Below are 20,393 nucleotides of genomic sequence, written 5' to 3'. Positions count from 1 at the left end.
TCGAGTGGTGTCATTAAATAATGGGCCGTGCTTACTGATATTGATCTGAAACTTGCAAATGGGCATGTATTGCAAAGCAATTTTCCTTCTTATATTGTCCAAGTCTAAAATACACACCCACACACACACACATAAATCAGCTGATCGTCAAATCTGCATTCCCTACAACCAGTGATTACAGGTTTAAAAAATGATTTTTTGACGTATTGACTCAACGATGTAAATAGGAAAGCATTAATTTAATTATTTCCTTCTTATTCTGTAAAAGCGGCCTCGACGGTATAGTGTGCGATTGCCCAAAGCAGGTTCTTATTTTGACAATCGTTAGTCGTACAATAAATACTTACGGAATATTAAATGAAAAAAAATGTTTTTCTTGAATATTTTAAAGCATTTTGTTTTTCATTCCACATGGTGTGTTTCTTCCCTCCCTCTGTGGACAACCAAGTGCCGGCTTCCGGTGGTAGTATAATCCTCTGTAGCAGTGTAGTGTAGGGTTTTATGAGCCAATGATTATGGTGCGGCACATGTCGAGTCACAGCAGGATTTTATGAAACGCCATTTGAAGTTGTGAAAAAGGTCAGAGTACCTGCTAATATGTCAAGCTACAGCAGGGCGGCGCAGGTCAGTTATAGTTAATCAACGGATCAATGAGAATGTCCTTTACTGTATGTACTGTACTTTACCACATCGGTTAGAAACGCTGCCGCAGGAGATCTCCGATGGTCTTTACTTTAGCTTCTGTTTTGGATTCGGTCCCCGCCTCCTGATACCTCGCAGGTGTGACGTCGCATCAGAGGACGTTAAGCCAGCTGTCTCATCTGATTGGACAGTCGAAGGCGACAGCAAGCCGTCCACCGAGTGGACAATCCAGAGCATGCATTTGTACCGGTGTCGGCGATCGTTGTTCATATACGCACTCTTCATTCTCATCTTTCTTCCTAACTCTTACTCGGACAAGCAAATCCCCTATGCCATCCATAATGGTACACTCTATCCATATACCACATCCTCCCTTCCGTGGATGTTCCACGGGTTTCGGCTAGTTGAAATTATTTGCGTTTAGCAAAGTAATATAGGCCTAACCAGTACTGATATAGGCCCTAGTATTTGTTAAATAAATTCTGGATTGGAACAAATGTACTGCAGTCGGTTCGGTTGTCAGTGTCTCCCTTTACCTTGTGAACATATGTCACGCCGTTCACGTAGTTTACAATCGCAGTCAGTGGTGGACCGCTGATGCCCCGGCGCGATGCCTCCTTCCGTATGTCTGTGTAATGAGTAGCACATACTTTGCAGCTAAGCAATGTGACCAAGCCTTCCCCATCGCATTCCGCTTCAAAATCGTCGCTGAATGACCATTTTCGTAATGTTTTTAAGGCGACATTTTCGGGGGTTTTTTCGCTTAGCAATGGATGCCATTTTGAAAAGGAAGTCAGTGATTTAGACCGATGCGCATGTCCGTCAAAGCGGATGTCATATCGCGAACCTGAATGTGGGAAACTACATGCTATCTGCTTTGCCGGCCTAATGTTGTTGGAAATAAAACTCAACTTCTAATATTAGTGTAGCAGCATAGCAAACCTGTTGTGCATTTTGTGATACAAGCACCAAATTTGGCACAAATGTACATTAATATGTTGCGAACATTTTCAGATATTGGGCCACTTGAAATTCCGTAATTTTTTTTTTCAAATTTTTTCAAATTTCGTAATTTCAAATTTTTCGGGTGACACCGTCACAATTTCGGTCTTCGAGGCCGGCCGATATAGTGGGGCAGCTTAGCCCAAATATTCAAAAGAATTGTGCATTTTGTGATACAAGCACCAAATTTGGCACAAATATACATTAATATGTTGCGAACATTGTGTGGTCAGCAATGAAGACGAGAGTCTGAATTACATGTATGCAAAAGACCTTGTGAACCAGTGAAGCAAATACACGGGTAAGCATGAATTAAATCTAGGGCATGATATAATTTCCATGATGTTTACCTCTACACTCAATGGTGGAAGGAGGTAATGTTTTGATCCCAGCTTGTCTGTATGTCTGTTTGTCCACAAAATTCCAGACAAAGCTTGTAGTAGTGGTAGTTGTAGTGGTAGTGGTGATAACAGAAATTGTTATATAGAACTGAACTTATATTATTATTATTATATGCAGAAAATAACTTCATTTCTATATGCCCTGCAGTGGACAGGTTAATTGGTTTATGCACTGAAGGGGTCACCCTGGTGTGCACTGCTGTGTTCTGCCTCACTGAGTTGTTCAGGTATGATGTACTCAGCACAAGCTTCCGGTCGGCCCGGAGGTGGGGGTGCGGGGCCTGTCACGGAACGTCAAAACAAACGGCCTGCCGGGGCCGCCCAAAAGTCGGGCGTGAGGGGCGCGTCCACTAATGGAACGCCTCTCGCTTCCCAGATCGAGGGCCACGTGGTCAGGAGAACCTCGTCCCTTCCGGTCACACTTTGCCTATCGGCCGGCCTCGAAGACCGAAATTGTGACGGTGTCACCCGAAAAATTTGAAATTACGAAATTTGAAAAAAAAAATTACGGAATTTCAAGTGGCCCAATATCTGAAAATGTTCGCAACATATTAATGTACATTTGTGCCAAATTTGGTGCTTGTTTCACAAAATGCACAATTCTTTTGAATATTTGGGCTAAGCCGCCCCACTATATAAAATAGTTAGCTGCAAATCACACGTGAAGGTAAATACTACATCTTTTTGCCTTACACTGCCTTTCTGCGATGGGAAACGTACTTTCGGTTCCGTTTTTTTGCTATCACGTTACTGACACGCTACCAGTAACGGTAGTTTCCGTGAAATCCGCAGAGTGTGTGTGTGTGTGTGTGTGTGTGTGTGTGTGTGTGTGTGTGTGTGTGTGTGTGTGTGTGTGTGTGTGTGTGTGTGTGTGTGTGTGTGTGTGTGTGTGTGTGTGTGTGTGTGTGTGTGTGTGTGTGTGTGTGTGTGTGTTAAAAGTCTGTGAAACACTGCGGCGAAGCGAGAAAGGCCAACAGGAAGGACACAAATCTGCTGAGGCGAAGTATATGACGAGCAATTGGTACGAGCCCGCCGTATATCACAAAATGTTGGCATGATCACATGAAGGGTGAGCTGCACGCACTCCTACAAAATGCAGCTAGTCTTGTACCTGCAGCCAAGAGATCATGGTGGGTTATCACAATTTTCAGTGGTTTTTACATTACAGATGCAAATGCCTTCGTTACACAATGGGATGGTGGTGGTAATTTAAGAGATATTTTCAAAACCTAATGTATCTATGAAAGACTCCAAAGTTTGCAGTGTACAAATGTTTTGAAATTTCTTCATCCATTCCAGAAATATGTAGCCTCGCCCATTTCTGAAGGGACTGAGGGCGTTGTAGTCGGTCCGTGTCAAGCTAGCGTGCGAGTCAGCACATGCCTTTCATATAGATATAATTTTCAGATCTACTGTAATATATATATATATATATCTGTGCAGTGTCTGTGTTGTCTCGTCACTGAACTACTCCCTCAAACTTTTGTGAAATCGTACCAAACTTCTGGTATGCACATATCTCTCCCGTCCATATGTCCTAAGAGTATGTTTTGGGGAAAAATTTCCATTTTTTTTTTGGGGGGGATTTTTTTTCGGGGAAATTTTTTTTTTTTTCAACTTAAGTTTTCAGCTTCAATTGTTTATAAAAGGTAATATCACGTATATTACAAATACATTTGTGCAAAATAATTGTTTGAATTATGATTGGTTTAAACCATGACAAAACGGCAACTCGGGTGCAGTCATTTATCTATATATCTACACATCTGGGGAGTGTCTGTCACTTAACGACTCCCTCAAACTTTTGTTTCCGTGGTGGTGAAGTGTTTTTAATAACGTGGTGGTGGTGGTTTTGAATCACTGGGTGGTGAGGTATTTTGAATTATGTGGTGGTGAGGTGTTTTTAAATTACGTGGTGGTGAGGTGTTTTTAAATCACGTGGTGGTGAGGTGTTTTTAATTACTTGGTGATGGTGTTTTGAATTACGTGGTGGTGAGGTGTTTTGAATTACGTGGTGGTGAGGTGTTTTAAATTATGTGCGGTGAGGTGTAATTGTCCCAAAGTTCCAGTCTGCACCTACCCCTCCCCGATGTATGTGCTGAGGGGTTCTTTCTTGAAAAAAAAAACATTCAACCTAAATCTTCAACCTAAATTGCCTATAAAAATGTAATATCACAAACACAACAAATACATTTGTGCAAAGTAATTGTTTGTATTATGATTGGTGTAAATCATTACAACACAGCAACTCGGGTACAGTCATTATCCTCAGCTAAAATAAGCCCGTCCTCAGAAACGACGTGCGCTCGCCTCACCAAACTAGTATATATATATATGAATGATCGTTTTAAGGCCATTTTCCCCGCTAGAGCAGGGTTAGCCTTGCGGGCCCCATGACAATCATGGTTCCCTGTTTGAGGCAATGTTTTTATGGCCGGATGCCCTTCCCGACGCCAACCCTTGGTCACACTCTTAGGATGCGCAGGGATACGGTGTACCTATTCTAAATCTGGGTACACACCGGCACATTCATCCCAGCAAGCTGGTACTGAATTTGCCGACCTCGGAAGGATGACAGGCTGAGTCAACCCCCCTTTTTCTCAGTCAGGGTCTCCCAGATGGCAGAGCACCGGTACGGTTTTCCAGAGGATCTGAGTCTGGATCTGTTCGATTCCTGGTCTGGGCATGTAATGTTCCCCACATATATCAATTTAATGTATAGTATAGTAATTCTTCTCAAAGGAATAGAAAAAAAATACATAAAAATACACAGAAGAAGCACACAAACGACAAACACCACAACCACAAAATGTTATAAAGATCGGTTTTTTCACGTTTTACTCCATTCTTCATTGATACTCACAGTTAGGCATGCAATATGATTGTGAACTTCAACATGCTGTCTGTTGATTAAATCCATCAGCAAAGCGACTGTTAGGTAGGCACTACTAGCATATTATAACGTCCCCTTCCTCGAATAAATTACAATGTGATAAACAAGTCGGAAGACCAATGAATAAACCCCTCGTCACACAAACCAAGTGATTGAAGATATACATTGACAACTGATGTGCTAAGATCTGTAAAGTTGCCAACAAGCTTACCTTCCATACCGGAGGTGGGCTTCATACAGGCCTTTCACAAGGCCAGGAACGGCTACGTTGTCTCCATCCTGAAAAACGCATTCAAATACTTAATATCCCTTCTTCCTGTACCGATTCCTTCTGGACTATCGATAGACACCTCAAACATGTCCTCTCGACCATTTCAAAGCAAAAACAGAATCTTCTCACCGAGGCATTTGCATGCTGTCCCACGAGTCTGACCCAAGCAGGAGCTACAGGCCAGAAGTCGATGAATTGTGTCTTGTTCTCTTTGAGGTCGTGCACCAGCATAACACCTCCCCTGAAGGCAACGACCAAAATGTTTTAAACTATTTAAAAATCAATAGAGCATGATACAAACATTTTCATAACCTCCACATAATATGGACGTGGTCCTTCAATATAAATAAATACAATAACCACCTTTAGAGGCCATTTTTCCCCCGCAAAGGGCCTTTTTCGGGAACCGTGGTTGTTGTTGTTTTTTGGTCCCCTTTTTGAAGCAATGTTTTACGGCCGGATGCCCTTCCTGACGCCAACCCTTTTTGCCGCCTTTAACGACAAGCAGGGAATTACCAGTGAACTGGTACTCAATTAGCCGACCTCGGAAGGATGACAGGCTGGGTCAACCCCCCTGGCGTTAATTCAGCGATCGACCGGGATTCGAACCCAGGATCCTAGGATCCTAAGCCGGCACCCTAGCCGCTAGCCCAACACCAGGGCTGGCCCAACACCAACACCACCTTCAATGATGCAAAAAAAAAAGAAGAAGTATAAACAAATGGTGCATTTTAACATGCTCCAACGATTGTCACGTATGCAATCCCCAAACCAAGCACGTGCAACCTGCTTCTGAAGATGTTTCTGAAGAAACTTCTGAAGAAACTTTCTTCTGAAGAAACCTGGTTCTTCTGAAGAGCCAAAACCACTGCACATGCCGCGACGTTACTGACCCTCCGAGGCCGGTGCTGTGTGGGTGCACGATGCCCATGCAGAGAGCCACCGCCACCAAGGCGTCCACCGAGGACCCGAGCTGCTCCAGGATTGTAACCCCCACCTCCTCACACACTTTAGCATCCGAGATCACGATACCTCCCTGCCGTACCTGCGAAACACCCGGGGCAACGATGTCACAGCGACCGGCATTTAAAATGCCAGCCTTCAAAACTCAGGCATAAATGGTTTACTAATTTAAACATTCTCATTGCCACCTTCTTCCCAAGTGCAACACCTGCGGACCCCCGACGTGTATCTGTACAATGAGAGCTATGGTAACCGCGATGGCGAACGTCAGGCAGGCCGTCACGATGACGGTCAAGCCGTCTCTGCGACACAGACAGTCCTTGGAGAATGGGTCACTACGCGTCAGACGCAGAGGCGACGAGTCAAGACTGTCCGGTTCAGTAGACGACGAAGGTAGCTGTTGTAGTTTGGCACTTTTTAACACATCTTCAGGTTCTGTAAAACAGACAGTCTCATCAACATCACAATCGTCATACTCATAATCATAATCGTCATTGTGCCAACTCATTCTCTCACACTGTAATGGAGACCACATCAAAGTTTGATTTTCATTGCAGAATAATTTTGCTCGAGGATTAACTCATTACATTATTCGTCATCATTCAACTCTGAGACCGTTCCTTCACGATGAAGATCTTTCCATTTACACAAGACATTAAAAAAAAAAAAAAAAACTCTCCATCACACCACAGTCAATGCATAAAGACCTTTCCTTCACAATAAAATAGGACCATAGACCACAACTTCTGGTGTTGATTGTGGAGAGTATGGATGGACTGAAGGAGAAGATGAACAAGTGGAGGAAATGTATGGAGACAAAAGATCTGAGGGTGAATATCGGAAAGACGAAGGTGATGGCAAGTGGTAAAGCATGTGGTGAGGTGGAAAGAACTGGGAAGTGGCCGTGTGCTGTGTGTAGGAAGGGTGTCGGAGTGAACTCCATTCAATGTACAATGTGCGCCGAGTGGGTTCATCAAAAATATAGTGGTCTGAGAGGGTCATTGACCAGTGTGGCAGCTACATTCAAATGTAAGGTGTGCACAGAGGGAGCTGCAGATGGAGGAAATGTTGTTGGATCTTGGAGACGGCGTGAAGCTGGAAGGTGTGAAAACATTTTTCTACCTCGGAGACATACTGAATGGAGAAGGTGGATCAGACTCGGCAACGGTTGCTAGAGTGAGATGTGCATTGAGGAAGTTTCGGGAACTGAGTGGCGTGTTGACGAGGAGGGGAGTGTCGTTGAAGCTGAAGGGAAAGGTGTATGCTGCATGTGTGAGAAGTATTATGATTTATGGGAGCAAGACATGGGTCATGAATGGAGAGCAGCAACGAAGGCTGGAAAGGGTGGAAATGCGAATGGTTCGGTGGATGTGCGGAGTATCGTTGAGAGAGAAGACAAATGATGAATTGTGAAAGATGATGGGAATAGAGCCTGTGATGGATGCTGTGAAGAGAAACATGTTGAGATGGTTTGGTCATGTGTTGAGGAAGGATGAAAGTGACTGGTTGAGAAGAGTGATGGAAATGAATGTAGAAGGAAGTAGAGGACGGGGAAGACCAATAAAGACTTGGCTCATGGTGGTGGAAGAAGAAATGTGGGCAAGTGGGTTAACAAGGAGAGATGCAGAAAATAGGGCAAGATGGAGAAGATTATCATGGGGACCGCAAGGCTAACCCCCGCTCTAGCAGGGCAAATGGCCTTAAAATGCCTGTTGTTGTTGTTGTTGTTGTAGACCACAACTTCAAACTGAAGAAATTCAGATTCAAGAAAGGAATTTGGCAAGCCGGTTTCTTCCAAAGGATAGTCATCATGTGGAATTCGCTACCTTCAGTAGTGGTCAACAAGCCATCAATCAATGTCTTTTAATCAGACAAGGGTTGGCAGGATGACTTGGAGGAACGCACACTCACCTCGAAGCTGTCTCGCCTGGGTTTGAATCCCAGCCCAGCTCTAAACTGTCATCCTAGCGTTTAATCAGTGTGTGTGCTCCGTCCCTCAGACGGACGTTAAGTGGGCATCCCGTTTGCCAGCATTCATTGGTGGCCATTAAAGACTCTACGTTGCCCTTCGAGAAGAGTAGGCAAGCTATCGCAGGCAACATGGCCCCAAATTCCTGTCCTTAGAAGGCAATCCCTCAGCCAATGATGATAGACCACAGCCTTGTGATGCGTACGAACGAAGAAGAAGAACAGGCAAATACTTGAATGAAATTGGAAACAAATTTCAGCTTTAATCCAGAGCTGAACTTTAACTGGCCATGTTCAGAAGATGCTGCACATGTCACATTAAGCTCCAGTATACAAGGATGCAGAAGGGCTACTGCAAACAACTACTCGAGTACATGCTATGTGCAGACAGAATAAATACAAGCTTGATATATTTGAAGTGGTTTGTCATATAACTTTATATCCAAGAGCATGACGTTACAATGATAAGCCAAAAGACATTATTGCATATTCGTTATCAACTTCATCAAACTATGACTGAAAAGATGACGAGTCAAGTGATCCAAATTGCAACATAATTAAATATACAATATTTAAAGTGTTCTATCATTACTACAATTACTTTGTAATTAACAAATTGCTAATTACTCAGTAATAAGCCCTATTTTTTTTTTAAAGTTTACAGCTAAAGTAATTTTTAATGTAAATACAGCAAAAGTTAAAAATTAAGAGCAGGAAGTCTCATGTTAGTATTGCCTAGCAACCAGTTTGAGTGAACCCCATTGTCTTGGGTCATGTGACCTGCAGTGAGCAGACCGAGTCTGCACCGGCCTTCCTTTATACGAGGACATTTTCGTTTCCGGACACTTTCCAACTGGTTTGATCGATATACTGTATTGTACTGTATTGTACTGTACTGCACAACAAAATTTTCCGATTTATTTAATTTCCTGTGATATTGGCTTTGAGTTGCACCAGTTTGCAAATTTGCAGCTTTCTACCCCACCTAGAAGGTACGAAACATTTATATCAGTGAGCGAGCAGAGCGAGCTTTATATATTAGATGTAGGTCTAGACATTTGCTTTGATGTAATCTGCCCATCATATTGCTCTCTGTGAACGCATTCAAGACAAGACATTGTTCCTCCAACCTGCTGCCAACGTCTCCTCGGCCGACCGCGACACTCCCCTGCTTCCCGGCTCCCCAGGAGTCCCACCATCCTCCGGAAGCCGAGGGAAACTCGTAATGCTCATGTAATCGACTGGAGAGAAAGCACCCAACGTGGAATCGGAGCTGGTCTCCTCTGCCATCTTGGAAGTGGCTGGTCAGCACTGCAGAACAATCGCAACAATCCAAGTTACACCAATCTCTCTCTAACCATATACGAGTCGCAAACGTCAGCCACCAACCACCACGACACCTTGTATTCCCCCACAACCTAACTGAAGCCAAAGAAGTCGTTGGCGATTTCCAAATTTGGTGAAGCACCAGCAACTGTCATGCCATGGGCTAGTCAGTTGGATACAAATAATCGGTCCAAAGTACAACTTTTTTGTATACAAACTCCAGGCTCGTGGAAGAGCAAGAACACAGAGTGCAACAGGACTCAGCAAAACAAAAGGAACAGCAGAAAGTGGGGGAAAGACAAAATATAGGGAGATCTAGACAAATAAGGGCTGTAGGGAATAATAATAATAATAATAATAATAATTCATTTATTTTGTATAGCGCTTTTCATGAAGCCCAAAGGCACTTTGAGTTTGACAGAGTGCAAAACATAATGCATAACAAAACATGAAAACAACAATTGCAAAAAGACAAGAATCAATAGGGAAATGAAGGGTAGGGGAGGATATGACGGATACAGTAGCAAACTCTTATGCAGGAAACATTGGAAATTTGGGAAGAGGAGTGCTTGGGGGAGGGGGGGTGTTGGGGGCAAGAAGGAGGTCAACCAGGGACAGAAAAGACCATGTCCCCAAACAAGGGACGATCTGAGATGGTGGTGAACAGCTGCCTTGAAGACCTAGAGGGAAGAACGAGATTGAAGAGGATGTGGAAGTTGGTTCCACAGGAGGGAAAAAGAGGAACGAATGAGTGGAGAAGAGGCCGTGATCCTGAATTCAGGTAGTTCCACGAGAAGGGGTTCATCGATGGTGGACCGTGTGCACCTTGCACTTGCAGGAACCTGGAGGGGAGGGGGGGGGTGGGGGGCACAGAACGGAAAGAGCAGAAAGGGTGCACGACCAGAAAAAGGAGCCAGAAGACAGACAGCTTCGTCGCGGAAGATTCCAACGATATTCAGCCGGCATCAATGACTTTAAAACACCGGTTCGAATCCCGACAGACTCAAACCAAAGACTTTTAAAATGGTACGTCATGCTCAACATAAAAAAAAAGAATAGAGCACAGATAAACAACCATAGGTTGGTAATAATAGCGCAGGCTTTGATGTGTCAAAGCCCCTTGTAAGCACATATTATAAATAGAAGACTCTGGCCGATTAACAATTTAGCAATTTGTGGAAAGAGCCTAAACTACGCGCGCACACAAAAGCATGAAGTGCTCCAAGTGATTTCCACGTACACGGCGAATCGGATCTGTTCTTAAACACTCAACGTACAGTAGCGGCACGAAGACGGAAGACCCCGCAACACAAACAACCGCCAGGAAATCTATATTTGACTGAGACAAAATATCCTGATTCCTGAAGATAACTATTTTCGTAAAGCAATTACTTTCTTTGTTAATCCATTAAAACTCCACGAGCTTGAGATATAACGAACGATAATGAGCTATTTATACAATAATTCAATCAATTTACAAACGTCATGGATCTCATGGGAGACCAGCGCTGCATCATCGTCGTGGTAATATACACCGCTCGCAATACTGCTCTTCCATTTGTTTTCTCCAGAACAAGTAAGAAGTTTTCGTTCATATTAAAAAGTTTTCTGTGAAATACAATGAAGCTTTAACTCAGGATTGGAATTATAAGTTTTAAATGGAATCCGATTAATAGGTGCGTAATTTGTTGTGCCTTGACGTCACAGGTCTCCTCACTGATGTCATCAAAGAGCGTCAGTCGTCCCTAGTCAGTACTAGGTAACTAGTTAACTAGTTAACTTAACTACTAGTTAACCGTAACTAGTTAACCGATTAATAGGTGCGTAATTTGTTGTGCCTTGACGTCACAGGTCTCCTCACTGATGTCATCAAAGAGCGTCAGTCGTCACTAGTCAGTACTAGTTAACTAGTACTAGTCAGTACTAGTCAGTACTAGTCAGTCAGTCAGTACTAGTCAGTACTAGTCAGTACTAGTCAGTACTAGTCAGTACTAGTCAGTGCCACGCCCGGGGTGTGTTCAGTTACCAAGTTTCTTGTCGAGTTTTTCTCAGCAACCACATGTCCGATTGAGATGAAACGTTCAGGGAAGGAGCAACACCGATGTAACACCGAATTATGAAAATTGTGACGTCATAGGTCACGTGGTTTGCTAGACATATTGGACCTAAAACAGATAACATAAAACCTTAAAAAACATCTCCCAAACCACCAAAGCGATCGACTCAAAACTTTACGTGTGTCATTGACTAGGCATAGCGATTAAAATTGTCACGAAAACGTCATCGGTCACATGGTGTCGCAGCCATATTGGATTGAAGGAAAATATTAAATAATTATATCTCAGAAACCGCTTACCCTATCGATGCGAAACTTTACAAATGTCATCTAACACCATTGCTGCATATAGTTTAAAAATTATGACGTCGTAGGTCATAACTTTACAAACGTAATCCCCTACCCATACATATGCAGATTGTACATTTTTGATGTCATATGTCATGTGATTTGGCAGCCATATTAACTTGAAAGCCGATATTTAAAAAAAAAAAAAAACCTCCGAAACCACTTCACCGATCGATGTGAAACCTGCCATGTCTGGTAGAAATGTGATACTTGAGAACAGTTGAAGGGGTTTAAATCAAACGTGTTTATTTTTAGGATGGCGAATGAGGGCATCTACCCATTGTCATGCACAGGGACTACACGGGGGCATATTGGTGACACAGTCACATTGCTCTAGTTTGGGGGATGTTTTGGGTCTAAATACCTTTTGTTCACAGAGCCCCAAAAATCTTAATCCACATCTGGTGTGTACCTGTGAATGTTCACTGTTTTACACATGCAGCATGCTACAAACACATTTTACCTTATTGGAAGTTTAGGATGTTATCAATGTCAATATTGTCTTTATTTAGCCCTGCACTGAAGGCCAATAGACTTTTAATCTTCTTTCTGTTGCGTGGTCAATGTATCAAAGCAGAAATAAGTTCTGAACACATTACTGTGGTACACACAGAGTGAGGTTTGCGTAGTCTGGCACAATGCAGACAGTCCAAATGTTTACTACACGTGTATTTTACAAAGTATTTCTCTGCTGTTTAAAGTGTATATCTGTGATTTCCTTTAAATGTGGCATATTCCATTGAAGAATGGATGAGGAAAGAGTCCGCTATATTGTGTGGCAAATGGGACAGGAGCAGGGACCCTGGAAATCCCACTTAATGTAAAATGTGACTTTTAGGCTCTCAACTCTCCTCCCTCCTTTCCTCTCCCCCTCTCTATCTCCTGTCCCCTACACCTCTCTCCCCTTCTCCACCTCTCTCTCCTCCCCAACCCCACCCTCTCTCCTGCCCTGTTCCCCACTATCCCCTCCTCCACCTCCAACTAAACGGAATCATTATGGAAATATTTAAACTCCAGGGATATTTTATGTGTGGAGTGTAGTGGAGAGGCTTCTCCAAAGCCGCAACAGTATTCAGGATTTCTGGTATCTGGAAAAATTCTGGCTCTGGAATTTCTGGAAAGGTTCTGGAAAAAAAGTGGTTTCTGGAAAAAAGAAAAAAAGAAAAGCCGTTCTGGAAAAGCCTCTCCACTACACCTGTGGTGGTGAGGTGTTTTTAATTTCGTGGCTGTGAGGTGTTTTTATTACGTGTTTTATGGCTGTGAGGTGTTTTTAATTTCGTGGCTGTGAGGTGTTTTTATTACGTGTTTGATGGCTGTGAGGTGTTTTTAATTTCGTGGTGGTGAGGTGTTTTTAATTCCGTGGTGGTGAGGTGTTTTTATTATGTGTTTTATGGCTGTGAGGTGTTTTTAATTTCGTGGTGGTGAGGTGTTTTTAATTTCATGGTGGTGAGGTGTTTTTATTACGTGTTTGATGGCTGTGAGGTGTTTTTAATTCCGTGGTGGTGAGGTGTTTTTATTACGTGTTTGATGGCTGTGAGGTGTTTTTAATTTCGTGGCTGTGAGGTGTTTTTATTACGTGTTTGATGGCTGTGAGGTGTTTTTAATTTCGTGGTGGTGAGGTGTTTTTAATTTCATGGTGGTGAGGTGTTTTTATTACGTGTTTGATGGCTGTGAGGTGTTTTTAATTTCATGGTGGTGAGGTGTTTTTATTACGTGTTTGATGGCTGTGAGGTGTTTTTAATTTCGTGGCTGTGAGGTGTTTTTATTACGTGTTTGATGGCTGTGAGGTGTTTTTAATTCCGTGGTGGTGAGGTGTTTTTATTATGTGTTTTATGGCTGTGAGGTGTTTTTAATTTCGTGGTGGTGAGGTGTTTTTAATTTCATGGTGGTGAGGTGTTTTTAATTTCGTGGTGGTGAGGTGTTTTTAATTCCGTGGCTGTGAGGTGTTTTTATTACGTGTTTGATGGCTGTGAGGTGTTTTTAATTTCGTGGTGGTGAGGTGTTTTTAATTTCGTGGCTGTGAGGTGTTTTTATTATGTGTTTTATGGCTGTGAGGTGTTTTTAATTTCGTGGTGGTGAGGTGTTTTTATTACGTGTTTTATGGCTATGAGGTGTTTTTAATTTCGTGGCTGTGAGGTGTTTTTATTACGTGTTTTATGGCTATGAGGTGTTTTTAATTTCGTGGCTGTGAGGTGTTTTTATTACGTGTGTTATGGCTGTGAGGTGTTTTTAATTTAGTGGCTGTGAGGTGTTTTTATTACGTGTTTTATAGCTATGAGGTGTTTTTAATTTCGTGGCTGTGAGGTGTTTTTATTACGTGTTTGATGGCTGTGAGGTGTTTTTAATTTCATGGTGGTGAGGTGTTTTTAATTTCGTGGCTGTGAGGTGTTTTTATTATGTGTTTTATGGCTGTGAGGTGTTTTTAATTTCGTGGTGGTGAGGTGTTTTTATTACGTGTTTTATGGCTATGAGGTGTTTTTAATTTCGTGGCTGTGAGGTGTTTTTATTACGTGTGTTATGGCTGTGAGGTGTTTTTAATTTAGTGGCTGTGAGGTGTTTTTATTACGTGTTTTATAGCCATGAGGTGTTTTTAATTTCGTGGCTGTGAGGTGTTTTTATTACGTGTTTGATGGCTGTGAGGTGTTTTTAATTTCATGGTGGTGAGGTGTTTTTAATTTCGTGGCTGTGAGGTGTTTTTATTATGTGTTTTATGGCTGTGAGGTGTTTTTAATTTCGTGGTGGTGATGTGTTTTTATTCCGTGTTTTATGGCTGTGAGGTGTTTTTATTATGTGTTTTATGGCTGTGAGGTGTTTTTAATTTTGTGGTGGTGAGGTGTTTTTATTCCGTGTTTTATGGCTGTGAGGTGTTTTTAATTTTGGGGTGGTGAGGTGTTTTTATTACGTGTTTTATGGCTGTGAGGTGTTTTAAATTTTGTGGTGGTGAGGTGTTTTTATTACGTGTTTTATGGCTGTGAGGTGTTTTCAATTTCGTGGTGGTGAGCTGTTTTTATTACGTGTTTTATGGCTGTGAGGTGTTTTTATTACGTGTTTTATGGCTATGAGGTGTTTTTAATTTTGGGGTGGTGAGGTGTTTTTATTACGTGTTTTATGGCTGTGAGGTGTTTTTAATTTTGGGGTGGTGAGGTGTTTTTATTCCGTGTTTTAAATTTTGGGGTGGTGAGGTGTTTTTATTACGTGTTTTATGGCTGTGAGGTGTTTTTAATTTTGGGGTGGTGAGGTGTTTTTATTCCGTGTTTTAAATTTTGGGGTGGTGAGGTGTTTTTATTACGTGTTTTATGGCTATGAGGTGTTTTTAATTTTGGGGTGGTGAGGTGTTTTTATTACGTGTTTTATGGCTGTGAGGTGTTTTAAATTTTGGGGTGGTGAGGTGTTTTTATTACGTGTTTTATGGCTGTGAGGTGTTTTTAATTTTGGGGTGGTGAGGTGTTTTTATTCCGTGTTTTAAATTTTGGGGTGGTGAGGTGTTTTTATTACGTGTTTTATGGCTGTGAGGTGTTTTTAATTTTGGGGTGGTGAGGTGTTTTTATTTCGTGTTTTATGGCTGTGAGGTGTGTTTAGTTTCGTGGTGGTGAGGTGTTTTTAATTGAGAGGCTGTGAGGTGTTTTTATTACGTGTTTTATGGCTGTGAGGTGTTTTTAATTTCGTGGTGCTGAGCTGTTTTTATTATGTGTTTTATGGCTGTGAGGTGTTTTTATTATGTGTTTTATGGCTATGAGGTGTTTTTAATTTTGGGGTTGTGAGGTGTTTTTATTACGTGTTTTATGGTTGTGAGGTGTTTTAAATTTTGGGGTGGTGAGGTGTTTTTATTACGTGATTTATGGCTGTGAGGTGTTTTCAATTTCGTGGTGGTGAGGTGTTTTTATTACGTGTTTTATGGCTGTGAGCTGTTTTTATTACGTGTTTTATGGCTGTGAGGTGTTTTTATTACGTGTTTTATGGCTGTGAGGTGTTTTAAATTTCGGGGCGATTAGGTGTTTTTATTACGTGTTTTATGGCTGTGAGGTGTTTATAGTTTCGTGGTGGTGAGGTGTTGTTAATTGAGAGGGTGTGAGGTGTTTTTATTCCGTGTTTTATGGCTGTGAGGTGTTTTTAATTTCGTGGTGGTGAGCTGTTTTTATTACGTGTTTTATGGCTGTGAGGTGTTTTCAATTTCGTGGTGGTGAGGTGTTTTTATTACGTGTTTTATGGCTGTGAGGTGTTTTTATTACGTGTTTTATGGCTATGAGGTGTTTTTAATTTTGGGGCGGTGAGGTGTTTTTATTACGTGTTTTATGGCTATGAGGTGTTTTTAATTTTGGGGTGGTGAGGTGTTTTTATTACGTGTTTTATGGCTGTGAGCTGTTTTTATTACGTGTTTTATGGCTGTGAGGTGTTTTCAATTTCGTGGTGGTGAGGTGTTTTTATTACGTGTTTTATGGCTGTGAGGTGTTTTTATTACGTGTTTTATGGCTATGAGGTGTTTTTAATTTTGGGGCGGTGAGGTGTTTTTATTACGTGTTTTATGGCTATGAGGTGTTTTTAATTTTGGGGTGGTGAGGTGTTTTTATTACGTGTTTTATGGCTGTGAGGTGTTTTTAATTTTGGGGTGGTGAGGTGTTTTTATTCCGTGTTTTAAATTTTGGGGTGGTGAGGTGTTTTTATTACGTGTTTTATGGCTGTGAGGTGTTTTTAATTTTGGGGTGGTGAGGTGTTTTTATTCCGTGTTTTAAATTTTGGGGTGGTGAGGTGTTTTTATTACGTGTTTTATGGCTGTGAGGTGTTTTTAATTTTGGGGTGGTGAGGTGTTTTTATTCCGTGTTTTAAATTTTGGGGTGGTGAGGTGTTTTTATTTCGTGTTTTATGGCTGTGAGGTGTGTTTAGTTTCGTGGTGGTGAGGTGTTTTTAATTGAGAGGCTGTGAGGTGTTTTTATTACGTGTTTTATGGCTGTGAGGTGTTTTTAATTTCGTGGTGCTGAGCTGTTTTTATTATGTGTTTTATGGCTGTGAGGTGTTTTTATTATGTGTTTTATGGCTGTGAGGTGTTTTTATTATGTGTTTTATGGCTATGAGGTGTTTTTATTATGTGTTTTATGGCTGTGAGGTGTTTTTATTATGTGTTTTATGGCTATGAGGTGTTTTTATTATGTGTTTTATGGCTGTGAGGTGTTTTTATTACGTGTTTTATGGCTGTGAGGTGTTTTTATTATGTGTTTTATGGCTATGAGGTGTTTTTAATTTTGGGGTTGTGAGGTGTTTTTATTACGTGTTTTATGGTTGTGAGGTGTTTTAAATTTTGGGGTGGTGAGGTGTTTTTATTACGTGTTTTATGGCTGTGAGGTGTTTTTAATTTTGGGGTGGTGAGGTGTTTTTATTCCGTGTTTTAAATTTTGGGGTGGTGAGGTGTTTTTATTACGTGTTTTATGGCTGTGAGGTGTTTTTAATTTTGGGGTGGTGAGGTGTTTTTATTCCGTGTTTTAAATTTTGGGGTGGTGAGGTGTTTTTATTTCGTGTTTTATGGCTGTGAGGTGTGTTTAGTTTCGTGGTGGTGAGGTGTTTTTAATTGAGAGGCTGTGAGGTGTTTTTATTACGTGTTTTATGGCTGTGAGGTGTTTTTAATTTCGTGGTGCTGAGCTGTTTTTATTATGTGTTTTATGGCTGTGAGGTGTTTTTATTATGTGTTTTATGGCTATGAGGTGTTTTTATTATGTGTTTTATGGCTGTGAGGTGTTTTTATTATGTGTTTTATGGCTGTGAGGTGTTTTTATTATGTGTTTTATGGCTATGAGGTGTTTTTAATTTTGGGGTTGTGAGGTGTTTTTATTACGTGTTTTATGGTTGTGAGGTGTTTTTATTATGTGTTTTATGGCTATGAGGTGTTTTTATTATGTGTTTTATGGTTGTGAGGTGTTTTTATTACGTGTTTTATGGCTGTGAGGTGTTTTTATTATGTGTTTTATGGCTATGAGGTGTTTTTAATTTTGGGGTTGTGAGGTGTTTTTATTACGTGTTTTATGGTTGTGAGGTGTTTTAAATTTTGGGGTGGTGAGGTGTTTTTATTACGTGTTTTATGGCTGTGAGGTGTTTCTAATTTCGTAGTGGTGAGGTGTTTTTATTCCGTGTTTTATGGCTGTGAGGTGTTTTGAATTACGTGGTGGTGAGGTGTAATCGTCCCAAACTTCCAGTCTGCACCTACCCCTCCCCTATCTGTGTGCTGAGGGGTTCTTTCTTGAAAAAAAAACATTCAACCTAAATCTTCAACCTAAATTGCCTATAAAAATGTAATATCACAAACACAACAAATACATTTGTGCAAAGTAATTGTTTGTATTATGATTGGTGAAAATCATGACAACACAGCAACTCAGGTACAGTCATTAGTCTCAGCTAAAATAAGCCCGTTCCTCAGTAACGACGCGTGGTGAGGTGAGCGCAGCGAGCCGAGCCAAGCTAGTATATATACATATATATATATATATATATATATATGTGAGATGATGATGTGAGAGAGACATTTAACATGAGACATTTAACACATTTAACATGAGACATTTAACACATTTAACATCCTCATCAAATCAGGTCTTGGTACAGCGGAGAAAATGGAGATCCTGGTTTCACCAAATCAGCAGAGGTCTGAACTTCAACCTCAAGAGATTTATTAAAAGTTTCGTTTGACACTACAAGTTGTTTTACTGCAAAGCATAATGTGTTGTAGCTGAATCTCACAAGTAATATACTATAGTCCACTTAAATTAAATTAATTTATCATAAACAAAACGAGTACAGTATATTGTTTCATGTCCTGACCACCTTTGACTTTTCCCTTGAGCTGTTTCACTATTTCAAAACTGCCGGATATTTTGTTACTGTAAGCGCATTATTTCACATTGTTTGTATTGTTGATTTCTTTTATTTAGTAATTTTGTTCAGCCATGGGCAATCGATTAAAATATTTCATTATCAAGGGGAAACCTTTGCGTGTGAGCTCGTTTTATATACTAGAAGGCCCGTTGGTCCATTGGACCCAATTCTCATTGGTCTTCACAGCCTTGTAGCATACCTGCCCTGCCGTACTGTTTGAGTACTGCTTGTACCTGCACACATTGCCTTTGACCAAGCCCAGATTTCCTAGGGCCAGGAATAAACATTCGTTATTATTCTTGCCAAATGGTTATTATCACTAGCAGAGTGCACACTGTACCCGCCCGACGGGCGATCTTGTTCCAAGCGTGCAACACATTTTTCTGCCATCAGATATTTTTCTGCTGACACAACTACTTTCTTGCTGATTTCCTTTGGTAATATATTGCTCTTGCTAATTTCTGTTTAACTTAGGTGGTGGCCTTGGTTTTTGAGGCATCTCAATTTTCCAGAGAAACCCCCCCCCCCCCCCATTCGCGCCCCTCACTCTCCAATGTGACGTCACTGGCAAACTCGAAAATCGACTGGTGTCGGGTTTTTTCGGCACTTTGTGATTGGCAAATAAAAAAAATTCCCTTCAAAGCCCAGATGTCCTAAGGCCAAATGTTTCATGACCTTGATCAATGACAGCCAATGTGTTTTCATTAAAAAAAAAAATTGTGTTTGGGTTCCCCTTTAAGGGTCTTTTCAGTCTTTTGCATCTTGAGGGTATTTTTGGTCTTCAGGGTCTTTTCAATCTTTGGGGTCTTTTCAGTCTTTGGAGTCTTTTTGGTCTTTTGGTCTTCATGGTCTTTATGGGTCTTAGGAGTATTTTGGGTTTTCAGGTATTTTGCGTCTTTGGGGTCGATTGGGTATTTGGGTCTTTTAGGCCTTTTTGGATCTTTAAGGGTCTTCGGGTCTTTTTGTCTTGTATCTTCAAGGATATTTGGGGTATTTTGGGTCTTTAAGGGTCTTTGGAGTATTTTGGGGGCTTCAGGGTCTTTGGGTCCTCTGGGTCTTTTGGGTTATTCTGGATATTTAAGGGTCTTCGGGGTCTTTTGGGTATTTTGGTTCTCTTGGGGTCTTTGGGGTCGTTAAGGGTCGTTGGAATGTTCTCAGTCTTTAGGGTCCTTTAGGTCTTCGGGGTCTTTTGGGCCTTTGTGGTCCATTGGGTCTTCAGGGTCTTTTCAGTCTTTTTGGTCTTTGGGGTCTTTTGGTTCCTCTAGGTCCTTGGGTTTTTTTGGGGGGATATTTAGGGTCCTCTGGATCTTCTCGGTCTTTTGGGTCCTTGGGAGGTTGGGAGGGCAGGGGGGTGGGGTCTTTTGGATCCTTGGGAGGGTGGCATGGGGGGAGGGGGTGTCTTTTGTGTCCTCAGGGTGTTTTGAGTCTTAATGGTACTTAGGGGTGTTTGGGGTCTTAAGGATTGTGAGGGTCTTCAAAGATCGAAGGGGTCTCAGCATACATTTCAATAGTACGGTACATCATTAATTAATAGACGTACGTAATTAATAGACACAAAGAGCATGAAACACACACACACACAAATCATCCATTTATAGTAGACTTTGGTTTCAGACCATTCTGGAACAATCATGAAGAAGCTTTGGGTGTGCGGAAGGCATT

General features: G+C 41.4%; 1 protein-coding gene across 5 annotated transcripts in view; it reads right to left on the bottom strand.

Annotated features, from left to right (window-relative positions):
• Positions 1-10,860, bottom strand: part of GGT7 (gamma-glutamyltransferase 7) — a 50,712-nt gene extending 39,852 nt beyond the window's left edge. For 2 of the 5 annotated variants that reach the window (XM_078773095.1, XM_068108416.2), the window contains exons 1-6: positions 10,744-10,860; positions 9,271-9,451; positions 6,381-6,607; positions 6,103-6,254; positions 5,339-5,450; positions 5,150-5,217 (exon numbers count right to left, since the gene is read on the bottom strand). In XM_078773095.1, the coding sequence (XP_078629221.1) occupies positions 5,150-5,217; positions 5,339-5,450; positions 6,103-6,254; positions 6,381-6,607; positions 9,271-9,430 (719 nt within the window). In that variant the 5' untranslated portion in view covers positions 9,431-9,451; positions 10,744-10,860. Of the gene's footprint in view, positions 1-5,149; positions 5,218-5,338; positions 5,451-6,102; positions 6,255-6,380; positions 6,608-9,270; positions 9,452-10,146; positions 10,311-10,669 lie in introns of those variants that run through there. The other 3 variants (XM_068108417.2, XM_078773094.1, XM_078773093.1) reach the window with 3 other exon arrangements.
• Between the last annotated feature and the right edge of the window lie 9,533 nt (positions 10,861-20,393).

Source organism: Myxine glutinosa, chromosome 2, assembly GCF_964187855.1.
Source record: "Myxine glutinosa chromosome 2, kmMyxGlut1.1, whole genome shotgun sequence".
NCBI classification, from domain to species: domain Eukaryota; kingdom Metazoa; phylum Chordata; class Myxini; order Myxiniformes; family Myxinidae; genus Myxine; species Myxine glutinosa.
The sequence above is the reverse complement of the archived record's forward strand: the minus strand, read 5'-3'. Positions and strand labels throughout refer to the sequence as shown.